This window comes from Mizuhopecten yessoensis, unplaced genomic scaffold (genome assembly GCF_002113885.1).
Source record: "Mizuhopecten yessoensis strain PY_sf001 unplaced genomic scaffold, ASM211388v2 scaffold5965, whole genome shotgun sequence".
NCBI lineage: Eukaryota > Metazoa > Mollusca > Bivalvia > Pectinida > Pectinidae > Mizuhopecten > Mizuhopecten yessoensis.
The window spans coordinates 533448-560779 of record NW_018406312.1 but is presented as its reverse complement, the minus strand read 5'-3'; the positions used below and the strand labels follow the sequence as shown (position 1 = coordinate 560779).

Here is a 27332-nt window from a genome sequence, read left to right as displayed (position 1 = left end):
CACAGTTAACTCTAACTTGTTATACAGTTTATAGTTAACACAGTTAAATTTACCTGCCGTACCAGTGAACTTAACTGCTGTAACAGTGAATTTCTCACATAGTGAACTTTTACTTGCTGTAACAGTTAAATTCTTGCACAGTGAACTTTTAACTTCTGTAATAGTGAACTTCTAACACAGTGAATTTTTCACTGCTGTAATAGTTCCCTTGTCATACAGTGAACTTTTAACTGGTACTGTAGTGTTTAACTAACACAGTAGTTTGTGTTATGACTGTTACCCTAGTCTATTTGCTATATACCCAGTAAATAACTTTATTACCCAATAGTCTATATAAACTATACTTAGTCGTTTTTGACTGTTTCTGGCTTTTTGTCCAATTTTGGCTGTAGGGGTGAAACAGTATACAATTGTTTCATGGCTATTTGGGGAACAGTCAAAACTATCATCCCGAGGTAGGGGGAAGCCCTGGGGAACTGTTTGCCCGAGGCCGCTAGGTTTTCTTTAAAGGCCAGAAACAGTCAAAAATGACTAATTATAATTTATATAGACTATTGGGTAATAATAAAAATTGTTTTCCCGGTCAGAGCAAACTGTTACCCGGCGCGAATTCGATGCGCAGAAATCCCCCCTCGAGAGCCCCGTTCAAGCATTTATTTGACCTCTTTAGTTATTTCTAAACAAATTAACACCATTACATGCAGCATTGATACTAATATGTATTTGGTAATAAAACAATTGTTTCAATGCTATTTTGGGAACAGTCAAAACTACCATCCCTCGGTAGGGGTAAGCCCTATGGTACTGTTTACCCCTGGCCTAGGGGCCTCGGGCAAACAGTTTCCCAGAGCTTTCCCCTACCTCGGGATGATGATAGTTTTGACTGTTCCCCAAAAAGCCATGAAACAATTGCATGTTATTAATGTATACACTCCTGGTTGACTAATGCTTAATTACCATTGCCATAAAATCAGTCTATATAAGTGTGCTGTAGTCATTGCATGACTAACTCAACCTTCGAAAAATATCAATATGGTCTGTCACTCAAACTGATATTATAAATATAGGTCAATATTATCCCTAGTGTAAAAACAATTCCATGTAGGCTTTTCCTTTAACACATACTTACCATTTACATACACCATGTCTCACAAGTTACTTAATGAAACAATTAATCACAGCCTCGTAGACAGTGCTTACAGGTCTGTCAATATGACGGTGGAATAAATCTAGTCATTTGACCAGCACCGGTTTGTGGGCGGCTACCGAACCACGATTTCTTCCACTCCAGAGTTTCACGAATTAGTTTTTGTTCCTCGTGAGTAAATCGCAACAACACAGAAACAGCCCGTATCAAGTGGAGAGCCTGGAACACAATATGAAAATTTTGTTACGCAAAAACTTACGGAGACAATGTCACTTACAATACTACAATGTCATAGTATACTTCATCACGCTTTGAAAGAAATGTACTTACCAGGTAATTATATAATGGACAATCCCCTGATTATACGGACTATTATAGCTCACACTTATGCAATTTATGTTCTTTCGTAATAACTTCTAGAACTGTAAGCAAACTAAAAGCTGCAGCTTATCTGATCGGATTCCCCCCTAAATCAAACTAAACTGTTTACTATTGTTTCTCTACATACCACAGAATTTTGAAATTCAAGCAAATTAAAAAGCTTCCGACAGATTTATCTCAGAATTAAAACAAAGAAGCTTACCTCTGCCTCTCTACTTAACATGAACTTAAGCACCACATGTTTAAGGTATTGAAAATTCACTTCATTGTCCAGCGAGTTATCTCCCCCTGGCATATGCACACTGACACTCTTCCTGTCATTTGGACTGTTGCGCACTTCCAGAAGCCTGTTGGGGCTCAGACCTCCTACATTATTCACATAGTCCTTGGGGGGTGATGTCCGACTGGGTGGAGTTAACCTTTGAGAGAGAAGATTTTGATCTGAAGCACTTCTCACAACGATAGGCTCGTCGTTGGGTAAAGCCTGCACTTTAAGTTCTCTTTGTAAAGTCTTTTTTAAATCTGCTAATCTTTGCTCCTGTTTCTTCAAGGCCTGAAACATAAATACATCAGTGTTATTTATAAACTTGGGCAGCAGTGTATATTACCTAAATAGCCAACAGGAAAATGAACCATAGCCTACTCATCACCTCAACCCAAAGCTGTTAAGTCTTGTCTTCCCTTCAAATTCTTATGTCTTCTTTAACAATACCGTACCATTGCCAAAAACTATATTTATGAATTCGATGAGGTTTTTTCACCTGCAGGGCACAAGCTGTAATGAATCAATTATGAATAAAGATCTGTGCCTTGCAAAATTTTTATGATAAGATGATAACAATGAAATAAACAGAAAATAAATCAACAGCAGTAGAGTAAAATTGAAATGGAGACATTTCAGGATTTGAACCAACCTCATTCACAATATGATTGCTTAAACCAACTGAGCTACCTGACTAGTATTTAGTGGTAGCTCCCTGGCTTTGTACTGCTACATATGTATCAAAACAAAATTAAGAGGATTTTGTGAAATGAAAATCTACTGTTATTTATCTAGCGTTTTGCCTGCAGCTTGACAGGGATCTTTAAAGAGTAAGACAGTTAGTGTAACAGGGATAGCCTCAGTGGGACAGGAATCTTTAAAGTGTAACACAGGTAGTGTAAATGGGATAGCTTCAGTGGGACAGGAATCTATATAGACTAACACAATCAGTGTAACAGAGATAGCCTCAGTGGGACAGGAATCTTTAGAGAGTAACACAGTTAGTGTAACAGGGATAGCTTCAGGGGGACAGGAATCTTTATAGAGTAACACAATTAGTGTAACAGAGATAGCCTCAGTGGGACAGGAATCTTTATAGAGTAACACAGTTAGTGTAAATGGGATAGCTTCAGTGAGACAGGAATCTTTATAGAGTAACACAATTAGTGTAACAGAGATAGCCTCAGTGGGACAGGAATCTTTAGAGAGTAACACAGTTAGTGTAACAGGGATAGTCTCAGTGGGACAGGAATCTTTAAAGTGTAACACAGTTAGTGTAAATGGGATAGCTTCAGTGAGACAGGAATCTTTATAGAGTAACACAATTAGGTTAACAGAGATAGCCTCAGTGGGACAGGAATCTTTAGAGAGTAACACAGTTAGTGTAACAGGGATAGACTCAGTGGGACAGGAATCTTTAAAGTGTAACACAGGTAGTGTAAATGGGATAGCTTCAGTGGGACAGGAATCTTTATAGAGTAACACAATTAGTGTAACAGAGATAGCTTCAGTGGGACAGGAATCTCTAAAAAGTAACACAGTTAGTGTAACAGAGATAGCTTCAGTGGGACAGGAATCTTTATAGAGTAACACAATTAGTGTAACAGAGATAGCTTCAGTGGGACAGGAATCTCTAAAAAGTAACACAGTTAGTGTAACAGAGATAGCCTCAGTGGGACAGGAATCTTTAAAGTGTAACACAGGTAGTGTAAATGGGATAGCTTCAGTGGGACAGGAATCTTTAAAGTGTAACACAGTTAGTGTAACAGGGATAGCCTCACTGGGACAGGAATCTTTAAAGTGTAACACAGTTAGTGTAACAGGGATAGCTTCAGTGGGACAGGAATCTTTATAGAGTAACACAGTTAGTGTAACAGGGATAGCCTCAGTGGGACAGGAATCTTTATAGAGTAACACAGTTAGTGTAAATGGGATAGCTTCAGTGGGACAGGAATCTTTAAAAAGTAACACAGTTAGTGTAACAGGGATAGCCTCAGTGGGACAGGAATCTTTTAAGTGTAACACAGTTAGTGTAACAGGGATAGCCTCAGTGGGACAGGAATCTTTTAAGTGTAACACAGTTAGTGTAACAGGGATAGCCTCAGTGGGACAGGAATCTTTTAAGTGTAACACAGTTAGTGTAACAGGGATAGCCTCAGTGGGACAGGAATCTTTTAAGTGTAACACAGTTAGTGTAACAGGGATAGCCTCAGTGGGACAGGAATCTTTTAAGTGTAACACAGTTAGTGTAACAGGGATGGCCTCAGTGGGACAGGAATCTTTTAAGTGTAACACAGTTAGTGTAACAGGGATGGCCTAACAGCTTCCAATCCCATCACCTTGTTTTTGTCAGCCAGCTGCTCCTCTAGGCTTGTGACTGTCTGCTGCAGTGTGGACATTGTACTGCTCTCCTCCATTGACTTTGACCTTTGAACTTCCAATTCCTTCATCTGACCTTCATATTGTTGTAGCTTTTCACTCATTTGTTCAGCCTGGGAAACCTTGTCATTCACCTCCTGCTGAAGGGCTTCAATTACAGACTCATTCTCCTTCACCTGTCCACTGAGTTGCTTTTCCTCCGAGGATTTCCTCACCTCCATACACTTAAGTTGCTGAGACAGCTCGGCATTTCTCACCATCAGCTCATCTCTTTCTAAAAACACAGATATGCAGCAACATTTGAAGAGCTTATGCTTTGATGCTTCTTTAAATTCCTGATAAGATTATTTATCAGATGTGCTTTTCTCCACAAAAACAAAAATTAATGTACATAATTAACGCACAACTTTTACATATTACATATCACTGTAAGTTATCATCTGGTATGTCAGAGGAATCAGTTCTGCTAACGAATAATGATAAATTTCTTAAATTATACATTGGCAAAATTTCAATTTTCTGCTTTCAGTGAAAAACCCACGTGTTCGGGCAAATGAACCTAAATCTTTTCACGTCCGATCAGGGAATCGAACCCCGGCCCCCTTGGTGAAAGGCAAGTGCGCTATCCACTGCACCACCTGACCACTCTATGTGAACTATTTACCATTTTTTGGTTAAGTTTGAAATTCCAATTTGTTGCTGTACGCCTTACTTTCAACTTGTCAACTAATCCTCATCAGTATAATGGTAACAGGTCCTTTGGGGACCATAGAATGGCACACTATTGTCTTACTGTTACAGTCTTATTCTATACACACCTTTTTCAGAAGCTTTTAACTTTGCCTTTTGTTCCTTCGCACCATCTGTATTTAGCTTCGTAGATTTTACCTGTTCCTCTAGTTTTGTTACCTAGGAAATGGAATATTACACAGTTCTTTTAATGTGCTCTAGTGGTGTAATGGTTTTATATAACAGTGTTAACAAGCTTTGTGTAAACAATGACAACCAGGCTCACAGTAATACAGGTTCGTGTAAACCATGACAACCAGGCTCACAGTAATACAGGTTTGTGTAAACCATGACAACCAGGCTCACAGTAATACAGGTTTGTGTAAACCATGACAACCAGGCTCTCAGTAATACAGGTTTGGAAATAACTGCTTTTAATATTGCCCTGGCTGGTATACTATTGTCTTCCTGGTGAAGTTAAAAATTTGGTTGATACATAAAGTATGTAAGCAAACTTTTTATCACAAATATATCTAGTACATACAACATACTCACCTTAGACTCAAGTTCTGTCTTGGATGTCTGAAGATCTGCTAACTCCTTCTGTACTGTTGTAAGTTCTTCTGACTTCTCCAAGTTCTCATTCTAAAATCACAAGAAAAGAATCCCAGGTCTGCAGTAACTGTAATGTTCTAAGTGCTACCATACATATTGTAATTATATGCAAATATTGATGTTTTAATTAATAACTGTGATAAAACTATTTTCTTATTAAATATACTGATGCGATGTGCATGGTTTTAGTATCCATTACTATACAGAGGGAGCTATAGGGTATAGATGAATCTTATATCCAGAAGTTTAAAGTTTTCCTAGATCTGGTACATGCAACATATAGATGTGACACTATGCAATATGTGTGAAATTGTACTTTTCATAAAGAAAATATCAGAATCCTGTTGCAATGTATATGTGGACCACCATCAGCCTGTACTTGTGTCCTATTGGAACCCACCGCTGACCTGTACTTGTGTCTTACTGGGACCCACCATCAGCCTGTACTTGTATCCTATTGGGACCCACTATTAGCCTGTACTTGTGTCCTACTGGGACCCACCGCTGACCTGTACTTGTGTCTTACTGGGACCCACCATCAGCCTGTACTTGTGTCCTATTGGGACCCACCATCAGCCTGTACTTGTGTCCTACTGGGACCCACCGCTGACCTGTACTTGTGTCTTACTGGGACCCACCATCAGCCTGTACTTGTGTCCTATTGGGACCCACCATCAGCCTGTACTTGTGTCCTACTGGGACCCACCGCTGACCTGTACTTGTGTCTTACTGGGACCCACCATCAGCCTGTACTTGTGTCCTATTGGAACCCACCGCTGACCTGTACTTGTGTCTTACTGGGACCCACCATCAGCCTGTACTTGTGTCCTATTGGAACCCACCGCTGACCTGTACTTGTGTCCTACTGGGACCCACCATTAGCCTATACTTGTATCCTATTGGGACCCACTATTAGCCTGTACTTGTGTCCTCTTAGAATCTACCATTAGCCTGTACTTGTGACGTTTGAGTACTCACCATCACCCGGTTTTTCTCTTGTTCAACCTCTTCCATGCGCCTCTCCGATTTTACAGCATTGTCAAGGTAACTTTGCTGCTGACTTTCTAATTGTGCCTAAAACACAGTTTTGAATTAAAGACTAACTGCAATGTACTGCTGGTAAAGAATTAAATAATTCTAATCTCTATCAACAATCTGAGTACTGTGTACCGGGACATTTTTGCCCTGTCAATTTGCCATCGTTGCTTTTAAAGGAGAGCAAAAAAGGCGAAATCTTAAACTGCAGCGAAAATGTCCTGTTTATACAGCAAGACTATTACAAAAAAAAAAAGATATAATCTAGCTGGACAGATATTAACCAACAGGTATACTTTGGATTCAGAACCCTAGCCAAACTCCATTGTTTAGCAGGAAAATATTGCTTGTTCCTTCTTGACTTACAATATTCTGCTTAACAACACTCTTCTCATGCACTTTTGCTTCCTCCATTGACTGGAGTTGGGATTCCAGGGAGGTAACCTTGGCTATTAGTTGTGTCTCCATGTCCACCTTCTCCATGTGTGACTTGTTTATTTCAGCTTGTAACTCATGTTTCTAAACATAACAAAAATAAACACTATTGTAGTATGTGCTGCTGCATATGTTTCAGTATCACAAGACTCAAAATGATTAACTTAACATTTCCTATTTTAATACTTGTGTAGTTTTCAGTCCTACCTCAACTAGAACTGTAAGCAAAAGGCTAACTAACACCCCCGCTCCTATATATACCAGAACTGTAAGCAGAAGGCTAACTAACACCCCCGCTCCTATATATACCAGACCTGTAAACAGAAGGCTAACTAACACCCCCGCTCCTATATATACCAGAACTGTAAGCAGAAGGCTAACTAACACCCCCGCTCCTATATATACCAAACCTGTAAGCAAAAGGCTAACTAACACCCCCACTCCTATATATACCAGAACTGTAAGGTAATGGCTAACTAACACCCCCGCTCCTATATATACCAGAACTGTAAGCTAAATGCTTACTGAGACAAAGCGTTGCAAAGTAATCCATAGTCTGCCACCAGTAATGATTTCTTTATTGACTGAGCTGTACACTTATTTATTAAAGTATACAGGTCACTGACATACTTCCTGTACTCTCTCCCCATGCCAAAAAATACTTACATACCAAATCTTGTTACACCAGATGAACCAGTTTTGCTGAAATTGTTCTATTAGTTAAAGAAAAGATGTCAGGACAAAGATTTTTAACAAAGGGCCATAACTCCTTAAAAATGGGTTGAAATGAAAAATACTAGTCTGACGCACGACATCAGGGGGTAATTACTGTCTCTGTAAACTTTCATTGAAATCGGCCCAGTAGTTTATGAGGCAGACAATGGTTTATTCAACAAAGGGCCATAACTCCTTATAAAAGGGTTTGAATGAAAAAGTACTACTTGGATGCACAACGTCAGGGGGCAGTTACCATATCTGCAAACTCTCTTTAAAATTGGCCCTGTAGATTAGGAGAAGTTGTCAGGACAAGAATTTTTCAACAAAAGTCATAACTCCATGAAAAATGTTGGAAAACAAATTCCTGGATGCACAATATCAGGGGGTAGTTATCATATCTGAACAGGGGGTAGTTATCATATCTGAAAACTTTCGTTAAAATTGGCCACATAGTCTTAGAGGAGTTGTCTAGACAGCTATGGGCCATTGCTCCAAAAAAAGGGACAGATTGAAAAATAATACCTGGATGCACAACATCAGGTGGTTGTTATCATATGTGAAAACTTTCATTGAAATTGTCCCAGAAGTTTTAGAGAAGTTGTACGGGCAAGCATTTTGCAAGAAAGGGCCATTACTCCGTAAAAAGGGTCAGAATGAAAAAATGATACCCTGATGCACAACTTCAGGTGGTAGTGATCATATCTGGATAGTTTCGTTGAAATTGGTTCATTACTTTAGAAGGAGTTGTCCGGACAAAAAAAATCTACAGACACAGATGGACAGACAGACGGACAGACGGACAAATGGACAAGCTGATTCCAGTATACCCCCCCTAACTTTGTTGCGGGGGGTATAATAATAGTGCCACCAGTCATCAGTAGTGACAGCTTTTATCATTTCATGATACCAAATGTTAGAATAAAAGCAAAGTGTTTGAATTCTTTAAGAATAAAGTTAATACAATAAAAATTTAAGTTAAAACTAGAAATATGTCAGTGTGACATTAAAGCCACTCACCACTTTCAATTTAATCACTTCAGTAGCACTTTGAACATCAATATCTACTATAATACCTAATTTAATCGCGTCAGTAGCACTTTGAACATCAATATCTACTATAATACCTAATTTAATCGCTTCAGTAGCACTTTGAACATCAATATCTACCATAATACCTCAGATATGTGTTCTGTATTCTGCTAATTGAAAATCAGGTCATGTGATGATGTTGCCTTTAGAATTTCCAAAATCAATCACCTCGTAAATGATGCCTTAAAACATTTCTCCATCTCCTCTTTTTGCCCCCTCTTTTGTGACGCATTGTTGTAATTTTCATTAATTAGCATCCTCCAATGATGTGACATGAGCATTTAAGTGCAGAATGGCAATCGGTGAATGGGTAATAAAGAATAGGTGCATTTTGTGCTTGTGAAATGAAGGATAATTAACAGTAGTGGGAAAACATGCATGGAGAAAAGAGACATTGTACTCCTTTTATTTTTATTTATTTGTTATTTATATTAATAATAATTATTAATATTTATATAATTAATAATAATTATTTATATTATTAATATAATTAATAATAATTATTAATATATGTAGTGACTTTATTTACTGTCATTGAATATACAATTCATCACAAAATCTCACAAATGTTCTTGGAATATATTTGAATGATGCTTCTCAATGCGACTTTGCCAACGTAAGAGTTATTTCTCTTACACCGGATTGGATAATATTTTGACACAGTGCAAATTCTTGTCAAACAGCAGCGGCAGTTGTGTCATGTTATTAAATTGTTACATTTTCATAAATAAATACACCAGAAATAGCATGCTGTGTTCGAATCAGAATCACGAAAACAAACACTCCTCAGAAACTCAATCCGAGTTGCTAAAACGCTCAAACCCAGTGCACGAATTTCACCACCACAACACTCGTAGAATGCACCGGAGATAAACATTTTGTTTTCAGCGATTATTTAAAGTATGAATTATTATTTGGAGAAGAGTATCAGAAGACTTTATGTAACCCACAGGTGAGTGTCAGAGATTCTACTTTCTATTTACGATAATGAAACTATATAGCGGAAGCATGCAAGACTGAATTATGCACACGCACCCCGAACGGAAGTGGGTCCGTCATTTCGTTCTCTGGACAGAATCAATAAGTCGCTCGGCTCTTAAAAATTACAAATAAGAAACTGAAAACGTTTCCAGCACAATTTTTGCAACAATTTTGAAGACTTTCAGATTTCCAGTTTGCTGACTAGTTTATACATGTATGTATAATTTTCAGTATATTTTGTTTTTAACTAATTACCTCTGCTTCAAAAAGAGAGTCTTTCTTGTTTGCCAGTTGCCAGTTTTCTTCCGCCCTGTTTTCCGCATCCTCTGATTTTGACTGTAAATCTGAAATCTGACGGTAAAACAATCTTTTTAAAGACTCATTTGCCAGATGTATCAATGAAGCCTCACCAAATTACACCCAAATTTTGTTAAAACATCAAATAGAACGAAATATATCTTTATCAAATATCTTTGTATACCACTGTGAAAATAGCATGGACAGTTGGTCCTTCATACAATGTTATCTATATAGACCTCCCATCTCTACACTTGTTGTATCCCACGATATATACAGTCAATCCTAGGGGTACAAACACCCTTACAGGTATCCTATACATAGATATGACACCACCTGGCCATTGTTCAGGGTAATAACATACAGGGGGATTTTTTAATGTCTACCAGGCCACACTTACTGTGGTATCACATGTAAGATGGCAGTGTTTTAGGCTGTAGGTGACAGTCTTCATGTCTAACAGGCCACACTTACTGTGATATCACATGTAAGATGGCAGTGTTTTAGGCTATAGGTGACAGTTTTAATGTCTAACAGGCCACACTTCCTGGGTATCACATGTGAGATGGCAGTGTTTTAGGCTTTAGGTGACAGTTTTAATGTCTAACAGGCCACACTTACTGGGTATCCCATGTGAGATGGCAATGTTTTAGGCTGTAGGTGACAGTTTTGTTGTCTAACAGGCCACACTTACTGTGATACCACATGTAAGATGGCAGTGTTTTATGCTGTAGGTGACAGTTTTAATGTCTAACAGGCCACACTTACTGTGATATCGCATGTAAGATGGCAGTGTTTTAGACTGTAGGTGACAGTCTTAATGTCTAACAGGTCACACTTACTGGGTATCACATGTGAGATGGCAATGTTTTAGGCTGTAGGTGACAGTTTTAATGTCTAACAGGCCACACTTACTGGGTATCTCATGTGAGATGGCAGTGTTTTAGGCTGTAGGTGACAGTTTGTATGTCTAACAGGCCACACTTACTGTGATATCACATGTGAGATGGCAGTGTTTAGGCTGTAGGTGACAAGTTTAATGTAGTTTAGGACATTACCTGTGCCTTCAATTGCTGTCTTGATGTTTCCGCGGATTTTTGGCTTCTTGCCATTTCCTCGTTATCCTCCATTATCTTTTTATTCAGATGTGCAATCTGAAATTTCCAAACACAGCTCATGGAAAGTACGAATTTCTGAATTCATTTAACTTTTCTAGAAATCAACTAGACCCAATTGAAATCATAAGACTCTTATGTCAAATGATAAAGATAAATATCATACACATATTACCCAAAAATATAATACTGATACAGATCAAAATGAGGTGATAAGGGGATGCTGCCTTACTGACAGACCACAGCTATAGATAAGGGGTTGTGGTAATTATATAGATAATAGGTTGTGGTAATTATATAGATGAGAGGTTCTGGTAGTTATATAGATACGAAGTTGTGGTAATTATATAGATGAGAGGTTGTGGTTATTATATAGATGAGAGGTTGTGGTAATCATATAGATGAGAGGTTGTGGTAATTATATAGATAAGAGGTTGTGGTTATTATATAGATGGGTTGTTGTAATTATATAGATGAGAGGTTGTGGTAATTACATAGATGAGAGGTTGTGGTAATTACATAGATGAGAGGTTGTGTTAATTACATAGATGAGAGGTTGTGGTAATTATATAGATGAGAGGTTGTGGTAGTTATAAAGATGAGAGGTTGTGATAATTACAAAGATGAGAGGTTGTGTTAATTACATAGATGGGAGGTTGTGTTAATTACATAGATGAGAGGTTGTGGTAATTATATAGATGAGAGCGTGTGGTAATTATATAGATGAGAGGTTGTGGTAGTTATTTAGATGAGAGGTTGTGGTAGTTATATAGATGAGACGTTGTGGTAATTACATAGATGAGAGGTTGTGGTAGTTATATAGATGAGGGGGTGGGGTAATTATATAGATGAGATGTTGTGGTAATTATATAGATAAGAGGTTGTGGTAGTTATAAAGATGAGAGGTTGTGATAATTACAAAGATGAGAGGTTGTGTTAATTACATAGATGAGAGGTTGTGGTAGTTATATAGATGAGAGGTTGTGGTAATTATATAGATGAGATGTTGTGGTAATTATATAGATGAGAGGTTGTGGTAGTTATAAAGATGAGAGGTTGTGGTAATTATATAGATGAGAGGTTGTGGTAATTACATAGATGAGAAGGTTATTGTATTTGTTACCTGCTCCTCCAGGTGTGATATCTTGTTGCTCCATGTCATTTTGATTTCCGACAGCTGTTGGTGTGTCTCCTCTAACTTCTTCTCCAAGTTGTCTCTCTAAATATACATGTCAAGTTTCAGTAACAGTATACGTATGCATCTACCGTACTGACCTTGCATATAACTGTCCAGTAACATGGCGAAAACTGATCAACTTTTCAACTTTAAGCATTTATCTTGGGCTTTTACTCTGGAAGGGAAGTAACAACAGAATAATAACTTGTTCACAACTGTGAAAGGAATATTTAGACTAACCCAGACCTAGACCTTATGTAAGATCATAATCCACAACATTGCTCTTGTGCATTGGTGAATCTTCACTTAAAAATGAAGAACAAGTTCCTAAACGCACACATTCTGCAACTTTTGTACGACTGTAAAATTCAAACAAAGAAAAACACCTCTACAATGACAGCCTGGACCCTATCATCTCCATCCAGACTGTGATCCGCGACCCGCTGCTCCAACATTTTCACTCGGTCTTGTAGTTGGGAGACATGGTCATCCTTCTCCTCCAGGAGCTGTGTAGTCTGAACAAATAAAGTATTGTAGTTATGTATAAATTCCTGGAGACTTACAGACATGATCAAACACATTTTTGTCATTATTATGTAGGAGTCAAAAATGCAATAGGGCAGGAATCAATATGAGTATGGTTGTGATGAAGGAAACAACTGAGCTACATGGTCGAGATTTGTCATGTGTCGACTTCTACCATCCTTCAACAAAGCAATATCAACATGGTCACCTTTCCAAGTGCCTCTGCTAGGACAATAGACTACTAGACTTATGCAATAAATATTGAGCTAAAAGGAATCCCATACAAATACCCCCACCCCTTCCAGCCAAGTCTGCTACAACCAACCTACTCCAACAGTGTTAGAGGTTTACAGGTCGAGATACTTTTGTCGCAGTCGGCAAAATCATATCCGATAGGGAAAAAAGGCCGACCAGCGGCCTCTTATGTTATAAGAGTACAAGCAACCATGAGGCGCATCATTGTGAGCTGGTATTGTGCTTGAGATTATTTATACAAAGAAAAATAATAACATTTGTCTCATTTAACTATTTTTTAAATTTATCATAAGCAGATAGAGTACCACAATATCCTTAAGGATGATTGCCAGTAAAATATGTTAATAACTAAGGTTGTAGTACACACAACACCTAATACATGTAGTTATATATCACTTTCGATACCATTTTTATTTTTCAGAGGTTTGAAATTCAGACTGTACTAGATCTACACTGTAAACATTTGTAATTGTGCAATAATACCAGTGATTGTGTTTATGAACGGAGAAATAGTCAGGAATTATTTTGTGTTCCACCGATATAGTTACCTTATTTCTGTGTTGGTCAAAGTTGTGTCGGAGCGTCTCATTTTCATTTTCTAGTTCAGCTTTAGCTTTCTCCGCAGATTGTAACTGACCAGATAGCTATAATATAGAATAACAAGTACTCATTGGAATGGCAGTCATTACAGAAATCCCTAAAACTACCGCAGGCAAATGATAATAATAATAATGATAAACAGCATTTGATATAGCGCCCTATCTAGCTAACATAAGCCATTCTAAAGCGCATACATATATATATAATTAATACAATCAGCATATACATTAATCATTACAATTTTGAGGAAATCGCAGGAGCTGCCTTATCAGGCGCTAACTACTAGTCCTATGCCACCTGGCTAATATCTCCATATGTGTTTATGCATGCTTGTGTGCTGGAGATGTCATGTGTAATGTGAAGCTGCTTCCATTTGTTCAAGTTTGCCAAATAGTTTTTGTGAAAGGTGGTGGAGACCTTGCTGGGGAAAGAAAGTGGAAGAAATGAGAAAGAAATGGAGCAAAAACAGTAAGTCCCCTAGCTGTGTTTTGTGGGCTGAATGATGTTCGTATGATTAGAACAGTAAAAGTGTGAGCTGGGAATTCAATCAGAAATGAAAAGGAAATACATGAAGAACAATTAAGAGCTTTTTGCACTCATCTCATCAAAAAGACTCTAGAAAGTCCTCTACCTATTATGAAAGCAAAGCTATGACTTTTAATACAAAGGACAATGAAAGCTCTAGGCATATAGCTTTCTATCATATAGTGTCGAAAATCAACAGTTCAAAGAATGTTTTGTTCAATTTTTATTTATCTTTAGTTTTCATCATCGTTAGCCTTGTCAATATAATTCTTTCTCAAAAACATTGTCACTTTAACCCTGTCAGAGTCACTCTGTCACTTTAACCCTGTCAGAGTCACTCTGTCACTTTAACCCTGTCAGAGTCACTCTGTCACCTTAACCCTGTCAGAGTCACTCTGTCACTTTAACCCTGTTAGAGTCACTCTGTCACCTTAACCCTGTCAGAGTCACTCTGTCACTTTAACCCTGTTAGAGTCACTCTGTCACCTTAACCCTGTCAGAGTCACTCTGTCACTTTAACCCTGTTAGAGTCACTCTGTCACCTTAACCCTTTCACCACTGTAGACCATACTGGACTCATCAAGATCAATGCATGGTCGAGTCTACAAAAGTTACATAGGGGTGAAAGGGTTAAACCTGTCACTGTAATATTGTCACTGTTACCCTGTCACTGGAGCTTTATCTCCGGAGTCATTTTACCCTGTGGAGCTTTATCTCCGGAGTCATTTTATCCTGTCACTGGAGCTTTATCTCCGGAGTCATTTTACCCTGTGGAGCTTTATCTCCGGAGTCATTTTATCCTGTCACTGGAGCTTTATCTCCGGAGTCATTTTTCCCTGTCACTGGAGCTTTATCTCCGGGGTGATTTTAGCCTGTCACTGGAGCTTTATCTCTGGAGTCATTTTAGCCTGTCACTGGAGCTTTATCTCCGGAGTCATTTTCCCCTGTGGAGCTTTATCTCCGGAGTCATTTTACCCTGTCACTGGATCTTTATCTCTGGAGTCATTTTACCCTGTCACTGGTGCTTTATCTCCGGAGTCATTTTAGCCTGTCACTGGAGCTGACCTCCGGAGTCATTTTATCCTGTCACTGGAGCTTTATCTCCGGAGTCATTTTACCCTGTGGAGCTTTATCTCCGGAGTCATTTTACCCTGTCACTGGATCTTTATCTCTGGAGTCATTTTACCCTGTCACTGGTGCTTTATCTCCGGAGTCATTTTAGCCTGTCACTGGAGCTTTATCTCTGGAGTCATTTTACCCTGTCACTGGAGCTTTATCTCTGGAGTCATTTTAGCCTGTCACTGGAGCTTTGTCTCCGGAGTCATTTTAGCCTGTCACTGGAGCTGACCTCCGGACTCATTTTAGCCTGTCACTGGAGCTTTATCTCCGGAGTCACTTTTCCCTGTCACTGGAGCTTTATCTCCGGAGTCATTTTCCCCTGTGGAGCTTTATCTCCGGAGTCATTTTACCCTGTCACTGGAGCTTTATCTCCGGAGTCATTTTAGCCTGTCACTGGAGCTGACCTCCGGAGTCATTTTAGCCTGTCACTGGAGCTTTATCTCCGGAGTCATTTTTCCCTGTCACTGGAGCTTTATCTCCGGAGTCATTTTACCCTGTGGAGCTTTATCTCCGGAGTCATTTTACCCTGTCACTGGAGCTTTATCTCCGGGGTGATTTTAGCCTGTCACTGGAGCTTTATCTCTGGAGTCATTTCACCCTGTCACTGGAGCTTTATCTCTGGAGTCATTTTACCCTGTCACTGGAGCTTTATCTCCGGAGTCATTTTACCCTGTCACTGGAGCTTTATCTCCGGAGTCATTTTACCCTGTCACTGGAGCTTTATCTCCGGAGTCATTTTAGCCTGTCACGACATACCTGGGATAGTTCCTCATTTAACTTCTCTATAGACTTCTCACACGCCTCCTTTTCACTGGCTAGTTTGGCCACCATCTTGGAATGGGCCTGCGTCTCCTCCTCCAACTGACCACTGTTTAGAGTAAAAATAGAATGTTAGTAGTGACTATAAAATCAATACACTCATTCTATTGTTTATGATTTGCATTTGCAACTCTTGAAATATATTTGCCCCCCACTTTTGAAATTTTAATTTGTTTACCATTTTGACATACTTTCAAAATGTCAATGGGGAAAAACTTCCTGCTTTACAGTTATCATACTCATTGTAAGTTGGGGTTATGTTAATTCTTTGAAAATCTAACCCTCTCTAAAGCCGCTTAAATATCCCTGTAAACTCTATAACATAAGGTATCATAGAAGACTTAATTACAGAACATACCATTGGAGCACCTTGCCGTCCAGCTGACTTTGGAGTGAGGTTACTTCCTGTTCATATTTCTCTACCTGCTGCTCTCTTTGGTCTAACCTTGTGGACTTATCCTTGAATTCCAGTTGTAATGTTGTCATTTCCTCCTGAGTGATAAGCAGCTGAAAATTGGCAATAAAACAAAAACTGTTCAACAAATACAGCCTGAATTTGTAACCAAGGGTAAACTCCTTCTTCCTATAACTAACTACAAATACTGGGATTTATTTGATAATAAATAAATCTGTTTATCAGAGTACAAAGATATTTGGTGTTGTTGTGCCTTATTACCAGATCCTGATTTGTCGTCCTTTCTCAATACCATAGCTCTACGAGTTATCTCCCCTCTTATCACACACAATCTTCACAGACCCTACCAGGAGCTGTATGAGAGTGATTCAGAAAATCAGTTTAAAATTTCATTTCATCTTAACTAGCTTATAAAGAAATAAACTTCCAAACTGTTTAACATTTATCCCGAAACTATGCTATACTGACCATGTGCTTGACCTTGGCCAGTTCCTGGGTGGCAAGTCCTTGGAATTCATCATTTTCCTCTTCTCGCTTGAAGAACTTCTCCTTGTAGTCTCCCACCTGCTGCAATCTCTGTTCCACCTCTTCTCTCTCCTACAACCAATGTTAATGTCTAGTGAAGCATTATCAAAAGTTACCAGTCTGACCTTTATTGGTTTAAGAAGTTTACAATAACTGACCACTTTTGTTGACTTAGTTCTAAAATAACAGATAAACCATGGTTGACTAAACAGAGTGGTCCTGGCTATCTAAGAAAAGGCAAATACAGGACAGGCCGTTGATCTCTTGACCTTGAGAAAATTTAACATTTGTCTGTTAGCTTTGACCTTGAGAGCAGGTCCATGGAAATAGTATACAGCACACTTGACTAGTTGGGATGAACCTGTTTGTTAAGTTCCAATCGTTGTGAGGTACAGCTGTCACATGTACAAAAGTATGATAACTTGCTCTGACAACATGGTACTGACCCCGTGACCTTGACCTAACTACTACTGACCTCATCCTTCTTCTGTAGGGCCAGAGTAAACCCTTCAGACATCTTAGCCTGCTTGCACTGGAACTGTTCCTGGAGTTCTTGAACTTTCTGTACAGTTTCTGAATATTAATGACAATGATGAGCCAAGACCTTCCAGTAAAGGTAGTACCATGTAGGTATTGTATGTACATCAAGCAACTGATAATAGGCTGATAAATAACCTGTCACTAATAAAAATTCTTAAATGGATACATCACTCGCTCAGTATCTCTTATCGAGAATGCAGTTGATTGAAAATGGAATCTTCAGGTTGTCTTTGACTTTGAAATGAAAAAAGTATTCATTTAAAAACAATGGTCACCATTCTGGCAAACAAGACATTGGTTTGTCAAAAAGTTGATAATTACAAGTCATAAGACATCAGAAAATCAGGACCAATAGTTTCACCAGACAAGAATCAACTGACAATTGATCACTCATGATCGGGCAAGTTTGAATGTATATATATTATTGGTGAAGTGTGCTTGTTTTTATCAATAATTGACTGAGCTAAAGCTGTTACAATACCACTGAAGCCATTCCTTCACTATGTACACGTCAACTCACCATCCTCTTGTTTCTTCAATGTCTGCTCAAGCTTCTCGGTGTTTCTGTTCTTGTCTTTGATTATTGCAGCATACTCTGTAAACATGAACATGGTTTTGCCAATGCCAACGTCAAATCAATCTTACATAAGGAACAAGTAATGTATACAAACTGACCCTGGTTCTCATCAGAATGAGATAAAATCGGTCCGATTGTGATTCAATATGTTCAAACACTTTTAAAATATTACTCACCTCAGATATTCCCCTACATTTCATTTTCATTTCAGCCATAACTTAAAAATTCATCTTTTTTGAATTTCTGTCTTAATTTAAACATTTCCATACCTTTTGATTGAAACCTCATTTAAAACATTTTTATAATTTTCATTATTGCATCAAGTCCACTTGAACATTACCTACAACCAACCTTATGTATACATAGCTGCCATTTAACACTCCCCTGAACTTAAGCATTTACATACATACCGTAAATTTGCGGGTATAGTGCGCATTCGGGTCTAGTGTGCGGGTACGTTTTTGGGGTCAGATTTAAAAAAAAAAAAAAAAAAAAAATCCTGAAAATAACCGTTATTAAATTTGACCTTTGATTGTAGTTTGAACTCAACCATACCCTACTTTCGACTGTAGAATGAACCCAAACTTTACCCTACATTTTAATTAAGCCTAACTTTACCCTACATTTTAATTAAGCCTAACTTTCCCTACATTTTAATTAAGCCTAACTTTACCCTACATTTTAATTTAGCCTAACTATTTTTAAATACTTCCATACCTTTGATTGTAGCCTCATACTTTTTACACTGTTCTGATCTCTTTGACAAGGCAGCTGTCAGTTCCTCTGGAGTCCCTGTGAACTGTCAATACAACAGACAGAAATTAGATTACTAAAAGTTAATAGACATTTCAGAACAAAATTCAAGCACAGTTCCAGCAGGTTCAAGCAGTTTTATGGAATTTTTTCGTGTCAGGTAAAAAGATGGTCAATAATTTCTGTTTTTACTTAATGTACACGTACTGTTACTGGGTATGTTGCACAAAATTAAAATGAATCCCAAAAGATTTAAAATAAATGATGCATATATTTTATAAATTAATATCAACAGAAATCTTTGAAACAGACCTTTATGAAAAAAATGAAAGTTAACTCTCTCCAATATAGATTCATGTCAATAACTATATTCTAGCATTTTTCTAAGAAAATAGCAAATCCCAACACTTTACCAAGGCAAGCATATTTTCCACAACTTTTCAAGCAGTGAGCTCAATTCCAGCACTTTTCGTGGTGAGTAAGAACCTGTCCCTGAATTATTTTCAAATCTTTCCAACATCATTATGGTGTATTATTATACTGAAGTTATTCTAAATTCCCTATTGTATGGTCTACATTACTATTGTATGTGAGCTTACAAAATAATTACCATACAAATAATAGAGTTAAGCCAATATCATATTCAACAATGATACAGCTACACCAAAATAACTTACCTCTGCTGTCGGTCTTGAGTTTACAGCATGACCTGCACCAGCATAGCTACCTGTGTAACTGGCTCCCGAATCAGACTCGTACCCATGACGATCCCTGCTAAGGGGACTGGAAACTTGGGTACCTACGTAACAGAATGTAACAAATTAAACCTAAATGGTTTGAAAACCTCTCTGTAACTGCTTGACCCTAGCTTAAGAACTGAAATCTACATGCATACTAATACGTATTCCCACAATTTGGATGACAACTGTAGGAGGAAGCGTTCCGACAAGAACTGGCTAATCATTCTAGGTTTAATCTAAATAATCAAATTTTAAAAAGTGGAATTTCAATGAAAATTGACAGAGTTTGGACAAGACTTTGCTAACAACGTTGTAAAGCAGGCATAATGCTCATAAAAATAGTCATATAGGAAAAAAAGTCAGGTTACAACGACAAGAGTGCAGTAACCTCGTCTGTAGTGTTCCAAATTATTCTTATGAAACTGTAAGCAGAAAACACTGTAGTCAACCAGATATGATTCTTGACCTTTTCTCAAATACTGTGTAAATGATATAAACAGAAGGAAATCAATAGATCTGGTGTAAAGGAACAGGAGACACACTGGTGTACATTTCTAGTGTAAAGGAACAGGAGACACACTGGTGCACGTGTCTAGTGTAAAGGAACAGGAGACACACTGGTACACGTGTCTAGTGTAAAAGAACATTGTACAAGTTTCTGCAGGGCTTTATCAGTGTACTTTTTAGGTCTGTTCCAGGAAAAAGTGGGTGATTTTTTCCCAAATTGCCCTTTTGAAATTCACATTTGAGACCCCCCCCCCCCCCAAAAAAAACCCACCATAAACTAAAATAAATTACTCATGACTGTTTGAATTCTCAAAAGGAAGCATAGGTGTACCTATGATGGACAGAATGATCATGCTGTTGTAAAGATAGGCTTATATAAAAGTCTTACTTATTATGTACTCAGAGTTGGAATTATTATATTTAATCTTTAATTTCTCAAAACTATCCCTCTGTTGATGATTTTTGCCCAATTTCTCCCCAAAGTTTGTTTCCCCAAACCCCCTGATAACCCTAGACCTGTTACACACAGCAGTATAAGTAGCTGTACTACCTGGTTTTGTTGAGGTCTGGTGAACAGGGACGGGTGATCCAGGTAAACTCCGCTCACTGTCGCTCACACTTTCTCCTTGTTGTTCAAGCTTCTTCTTTAAATTCTTGAACATTCTACAAGAAGATGTACATTTGTGTACAGATAAATGTAATCTATGTGTACATGTGTAGATACTGAACTGACAAAATAGATTGATGTGTGTTTAAGTTGTGTATGACTATATATATAAGGAAGTTAAAGACATATTTTTGTGTTCTACAATCTTACATATAGAGTTGTACATGTACTGTTATATACATGATGTATATTTATGTCAGGAGCCAATTTAGACTAAATTCAAGCAAATAGATCATTTTAAAAGGCATTCTATTTTTCATTAATTGAAAAATGGCCTATAAATTAATTCATCATTTGGAATATTGATGAGCCAATGGCCCAATCCAAAATTATCCTTGAAATGTTTGACCTGACAGTCAGACACATGATATTGGTTTGCTGGGAAATAGTGTGTTTTTTGTTTACCTGTAAATCTGAATGTGTACACTGTACAGTTTAATGGATGTCTTGTATGTCAATGTTTACCTGTACATCTGAATGTGTACACTGTACAGTTGCATGGATGTCTTGTATGTCTATGTTTACCTGTACATCTGAATGTGTACACTGTACAGTTACATTGATGTCTTGTATGTCAATGTTTACCTGTACATCTGAAAGTGGAAACTGTAGTTACATGGATGTCTTGTATGTCAATGTTTACATGTACATCTGAAAGTGTACACTGTAGTTACATGGATGTCTTGTATGTCAATGTTTACCTGTACATCTGAATGTGTACACTGTACAGTTGCATGGATGTCTTGTATGTCTATGTTTACCTGTACATCTGAATGTGTACACTGTACAGTTACATGGATGTCTTGTATGTCAATGTTTACCTGTACATCTGAAAGTGTACACTGTAGTTACATGGATGTCTTGTATGTCAATGTTTTCCTGTACATCTGAATGTGTACACTGTACAGTTACATGGATGTCTTGTATGTAAATGTTTACCTATACATCTGAATGTGTACACTTTACAGTTACATGGATGTCTTGTATGTCAATGTTTGCCTGTACATCTGAATGTATACACTGTACAGTTACATGGCTGTCTTGTATGTCAATGTTTTCCTGTACATCTGAATGTACAGGAAAACATTGACATACAAGACATCCATGTAGCTACAGTGTACACTTTCAGATGTACAGGTAAACATTGACATACATGGATGTCTTGTATGTCAATGTTTACCTGTACATCTGAATGTATACACTGTACAGTTACATGGCTGTCTTGTATGTCAATGTTTACCTATACATCTGAATTTGTACACTGTACAGGTACATGTCTGTCTTGTATGTCAATGGTTACCTGTACATCTGAATGGATACACTGTACAGTTACATGGTTGTCTTGTACGTCAATGGTTATCTATACATCTGAATGTGTCCGCTGTACAGTTACATGGATGTCTTGGATGTCAATGTTTACCTGTACAGCTGAATGTGTACACTGTAAAGTTACATGGATGTCTTGTACGTCAATGTTTACCTATATATCTGAATGTGTACACTATTCAGTTACATGGATGTCTTGCATGTCAATGTTTACCTGTGCATCTGAATGTGTACACTATACAGTTACATGTATGTCTTGTATGTCAATGATTACCTATACATCTGAATGTATACACTGGACAGTTACATGGATGTCGTGTATGTCAATGTTTACCTGTGCATCTGAATGTGTACACTATACAGTTACATGGCTGTTTTGTATGTCAATTTTTACCTGTACATCTGAATGTGTACACTGTACAGTTACATGGCTGTTTTGTATGTCAATGTTTACCTGTACATCTGAATGTGTACACTGTACAGTTACATCGCTGTCTTGTATATCAATGTTTACCTGTACATGGGTTGCATTTGATTGCGTTGAGGTTGCATGTTGAGTTATTTACTGCTTCAGCTGTGACGTGTTCAGTGTCAGCTGTGACGTGTTCAGTGTCAGCTGTGATGTGTTCAGTGTAGAATGTATATATAGGTGTCTGTACTGCTTGCTGCTGTAAAAATTATTCAGCATATATTGTTACATTTATTAATAATTTATTTTATGTGTAAATAAATGTTTCATATCCTACTGTATAACAGGTTTTCTTAGTGAGAACACAATTTTTGGTGATGCGGCATACCTATATTGTATGTAGATCGAATAAATTTTTAATTACCTAATATTAACATCAGCAATAAGAAAAATGTACACCTTTGTCCTGTTTCAGGTTTTCTGTTTACTGGAGCACAATAGTTTGTATACTTACAAATAGCAACTTAGCATATGGTTTTATTTTGAACGATCATGAGCAACTGTCAATAATCTAAAGATGTCAACTCAAAACCAATGAATGCCAAAGCCATATATATTCAAAAACTCATGTTTTGCACCAGTACACGTATTATAAGGTACTCAACATGCATATAAGTATTATTATTGACTGAAGTTATCTCTCAAACATGACCAGAAAGGAAATCTGTCCACTGACTGTGGATGTTACCTAGTCATGTTCTCCTTCTACCAGGTCAGACATCTCATAGTAATCAACAACATTGTGGATACTAATGGATCTGGTAGAGGTCATGTAGGTGTATACTTTAGCCTTGGCTGACCCAACATTGATGTTCCTTTTCAAGAAGCCTGAAGTTTTAGTTGCTTTATTCGCACACTTGTCCAATGTAAGTGCTCAAGCTAAGTTATAATAATTATGACATAAGGATAACTGAATTTCCATCTACCAGTATTATTGATGGTGACGGAGATAACCTACCAGTATTGTTGATGGTGATGGGGATAACCTACCAGTATTGTTGATGGTGATGGTGATAACCTACCAGTATTGTTGATGGTGATGGCGATAACCTACCAGTATTGATGATGGTGATGGGGATAACCTACCAGTATTGTTGATGGTGATGGGGATAACCTACCAGTATTGTTGATGGTGATGGGGATAACCTACCAGTATTGTTGATGGTGATGGGGATAACCTACCAATATTGTTGATGGTGACGGAGATAACCTACCAGTATTGTTGCTGGTGATGGAGATAACCTACCAATATTGTTGATGGTGATGGAGATAACCTACCAGTGTTGTTGATGGTGATGGAGATAACCTACCAGTGTTGTTGATGGTGATGGAGATAACCTACAAGTGTTGTTGATGGTGATGGAGATAAACTACCAGTACTGTTGATGGTGATGGAGATAACCTACCAGCACTGTTGATGGTGATGGAGATAACCTACCAGCACTGTTGATGGTGATGGAGATAACCTACCAGCACTGTTGATGGTGATGGAGATAACCTACCAGCACTGTTGATGGTGATGGAGATAACCTACCAGCACTGTTGATGGTGATGGAGATAACCTACCAGCACTGTTGATGGTGATGGAGATAACCTACCAGCACTGTTGATGGTGATGGAGATAACCTACCAGCACTGTTGATGGTGATGGAGATAACCTACCAGTATTGTTGATGGTGATGGAGATAACCTACCAGTGTTGTTGATGGTGATGGAGATAACCTACCAGTACTGTTGATGGTGATGGAGATAACCTACCAGTATTGTTGATGGTGATGGAGATAACCTGACATTATTTGAGGTGATATACATGTACTATAGATTTCTATTATTCTCTCCTAGTGTGAGTTTGTCCATCCTGTTGACAACTGTTGTACATGTAGGTGTTGAACATCAGTGTTTAAGGTGATAGGAAGGCAGACCATCATTTCACAGTGAATAATTAAAATGGGTCTTTTGACCTTATTCATGTTCTATGGTAAATCATTTAAATATGCCAACCTGGTAAAATGTTAGCCCCTTCCTATTGCTCCCAGCTAGCTATATATAGCTACAGTATATGGGGAGAATTTGTCTTATATTGGCATTACATTAAGTAGTGCATCATACTAGAAAACCAGAGGTGTCTTGTCCTATCCTTTAACCCTTTCAACCCTATATATAGCTATCTTACTTCAGAAGACTCTACCATGTATTGATATGGAGGAGTCCATTATGGTCTACAGTGGTGAAAGGGTTAACAGAGGCATTGAAAAATATCACTTCCATTATGCATAAAATAATATCACTGTGACAGGAGCCAGACAATAACCTGGGGGTAACTCCAGATACTACTGCCACTGTGTCAAGTAGCATCCTCGATCATCACACCTGATCTCTACGTACACCACAATATGAGGAATATATTACCAATTTCAATAAAAATAATGCTATATTTTCCCAAATTCATAAAGGAAAAGGAGGTTGTAAAATTTAGGTAAAAGAATACTGTCTACCTAACATGATGCACTGATCCAGCTGTTAACATAACCTTGTATAATAGTGAAGCATGTGGATGATATTGGTAGCCAGGTCCAGGAACAGTGTAATTGTCTCCCTTGGGTATTGGTTCCCTGTAACTGTTCAGCGTTTTCCAGTCTATGTCGAGTAAGTTCCAGTCTCCTCCAATACAGAATTGACTTTTAGGATGATTATACCTAAAACTTGATTTCTCTTCGACTATGATACTGGGGACTCTATACTTCGACTATGATACTGGAGACTCTAATACTTCGACTTTGATACAGGGGACTCTATACTTCGACTATGATACTGGGGACTCTATACTTCGACTAAGATACTGGGGACTCTATACTTCGACTATGATACTGGAGACTCTAATACTTCGACTTTGATACTGGGGACTCTATACTTCGACTATGATACTGGGGACTCTATACTTCGACTATGATACTGGGGACTCTATACTTCGACTATGGTACTGGAGACTCTAATACTTCGACTTTGATACTGGGGATTCTATACTTCGACTATGATACTGGGGACTCTATACTTCGACTATGATACTGGAGACTCTAATACTTCGACTTTGATACAGGGGACTCTATACTTCGACTATGATACTGGGGACTCTATACTTCGACTATGATACTGGGGACTCTATACTTCGACTATGATACTTGAGACTCTATACTTCGGCTATGATACTGGGGACTCTATACTTCGACTATGATACTGGAGAATCTATACTTCGACTATGATACTGGGGACTCTATACTTCGACTATGATACTTGAGACTCTATACTTCGACTATGATACTGGGGACTCTATACTTCGACTAAGATACTGGGGACTCTATACTTCGACTATGATACTGGAGACTCTAATACTTCGACTTTGATACTGGGGACTCTATACTTCGACTATGATACTGGGGACTCTATAAATGGATGGATTTGTTCTCGGAGGTGACTATCTTGATACACAATAACTCGGAAGTATTACCGGTATCACACCTTCAACTAAGCTCAACAAGCCCCTGGACAACAGGGGTTCGTTACAAATGACTTAAATACACATATAATATATCGAAAAGTGTCACATCACACATATAATGTGTATATGTGTGCTGTGACATTTGTAACGAAACCCTGTGCCTGGGCGAAGTGACGTTGGTAATCGAGAAGGGGGGGTCGAGCTTATGACACACATATTTACAACAAGTAACTAATTTACAATCATCGCAGGAATATTTAGCATCTAAAATAACTTACTGGAAGACTTCACTCACCTAAGAATTTCTCGCTGAACGCTACAGTTCCCATAAAAATGAACAGGTCTGTGCCAACATGGCAAAAACAGCAAAACCAGAGTCGGCCTGTCAATTTACTTTAACTTCCGGTTCCTCTTACTCCTTTCTTTTTGGGAAGGGGTATATTACGGAATTCTACAAGAAAAAACTGAGCCATCAAAACTTCACTATCCGATCCGTGAAAAAAAATAATCCGGTAATACATCTACAGCAAGGCGTTTGATTTTTTTCTCCCACACCTGACGGATTTATCTCCCGTTTTGCCGGTGCTAGATTTATCTGTCTCCGCACTAGGGTTGAGACGGAGGGATTCCCCTATTCATAACAATGGCATGACGTCACTTCAACAATACAATGACGTCACGTCAACAATCCATCAACAAATTGCCTGTATGTGTTTTGGGTCCATGTTTACCATTATTTCACATTAAAATACTGTTAGATATGGGAGAAAAATAATCAATCGCTACTGGTTGTGTAAGATAGAGAAATCTCAACCCTCGGACTAAGATTTTTTGTCCAGAACTCGGCAAGCCTCGTTCTGGACAAAAAATCTTAGTCCTCGGGTTGAGATTTCTCTATCTTACACAACCACTAGCGATATATTCTATTAATCTAGCCTATCTCAAAAGGGGGAAATGGAAATCGAGGTTTGGTTGTCTTTAAAAGATATGATAAGTTACGTGTTCAATTTTATGATCGGACATTCTGTCCTAAATCCACCAATACACATCCATATCGTTTTGTCATTTTGAAAATGAATCAATTAATTAGGTGAACAGTGTATATATCAAATTAT

The 27332-nt window shown here is 38.1% G+C and overlaps 1 protein-coding gene across 1 annotated transcript; it reads right to left on the bottom strand.

Annotated features, from left to right (window-relative positions):
- Nucleotides 1–572: 572 nt before the first annotated feature.
- Nucleotides 573–26617, bottom strand: LOC110451347 (golgin subfamily A member 1-like). Its single transcript, XM_021499314.1, has 21 exons — nucleotides 26513–26617; nucleotides 20810–20922; nucleotides 19690–19811; nucleotides 18977–19058; nucleotides 18203–18277; nucleotides 17618–17715; nucleotides 17086–17214; nucleotides 16561–16709; nucleotides 16140–16251; nucleotides 13688–13783; nucleotides 12746–12874; nucleotides 12306–12401; nucleotides 11126–11221; nucleotides 10026–10121; nucleotides 6915–7067; nucleotides 6492–6587; nucleotides 5454–5543; nucleotides 4988–5078; nucleotides 4130–4443; nucleotides 1731–2081; nucleotides 573–1366 (listed from the first exon to the last, which is right to left on the bottom strand). The coding sequence occupies exons 2-21, from the start codon at nucleotides 20919–20921 to the stop codon at nucleotides 1208–1210; spliced, it is 2646 nt and encodes an 881-aa protein (XP_021354989.1). The 5' UTR covers nucleotide 20922; nucleotides 26513–26617; the 3' UTR covers nucleotides 573–1207.
- Nucleotides 26618–27332: the final 715 nt, after the last annotated feature.

Excerpts from the sequence above, each read along its gene's own strand:
- LOC110451347 (XM_021499314.1), bottom strand. The coding sequence starts at position 20,921 with ATGTTCAAGAATTTAAAGAAGAAGCTTGAACAACAAGGAGAAAGTGTG. Across the intron at positions 5,079-5,453 it reads AGACAGAACTTGAGTCTAAG|GTAACAAAACTAGAGGAACA; the intron begins GTGAGTATGTTG and ends TCCATTTCCTAG. Across the intron at positions 4,444-4,987 it reads GTTAAAAGCTTCTGAAAAAG|AAAGAGATGAGCTGATGGTG; the intron begins GTGTGTATAGAA and ends CTGTGTTTTTAG.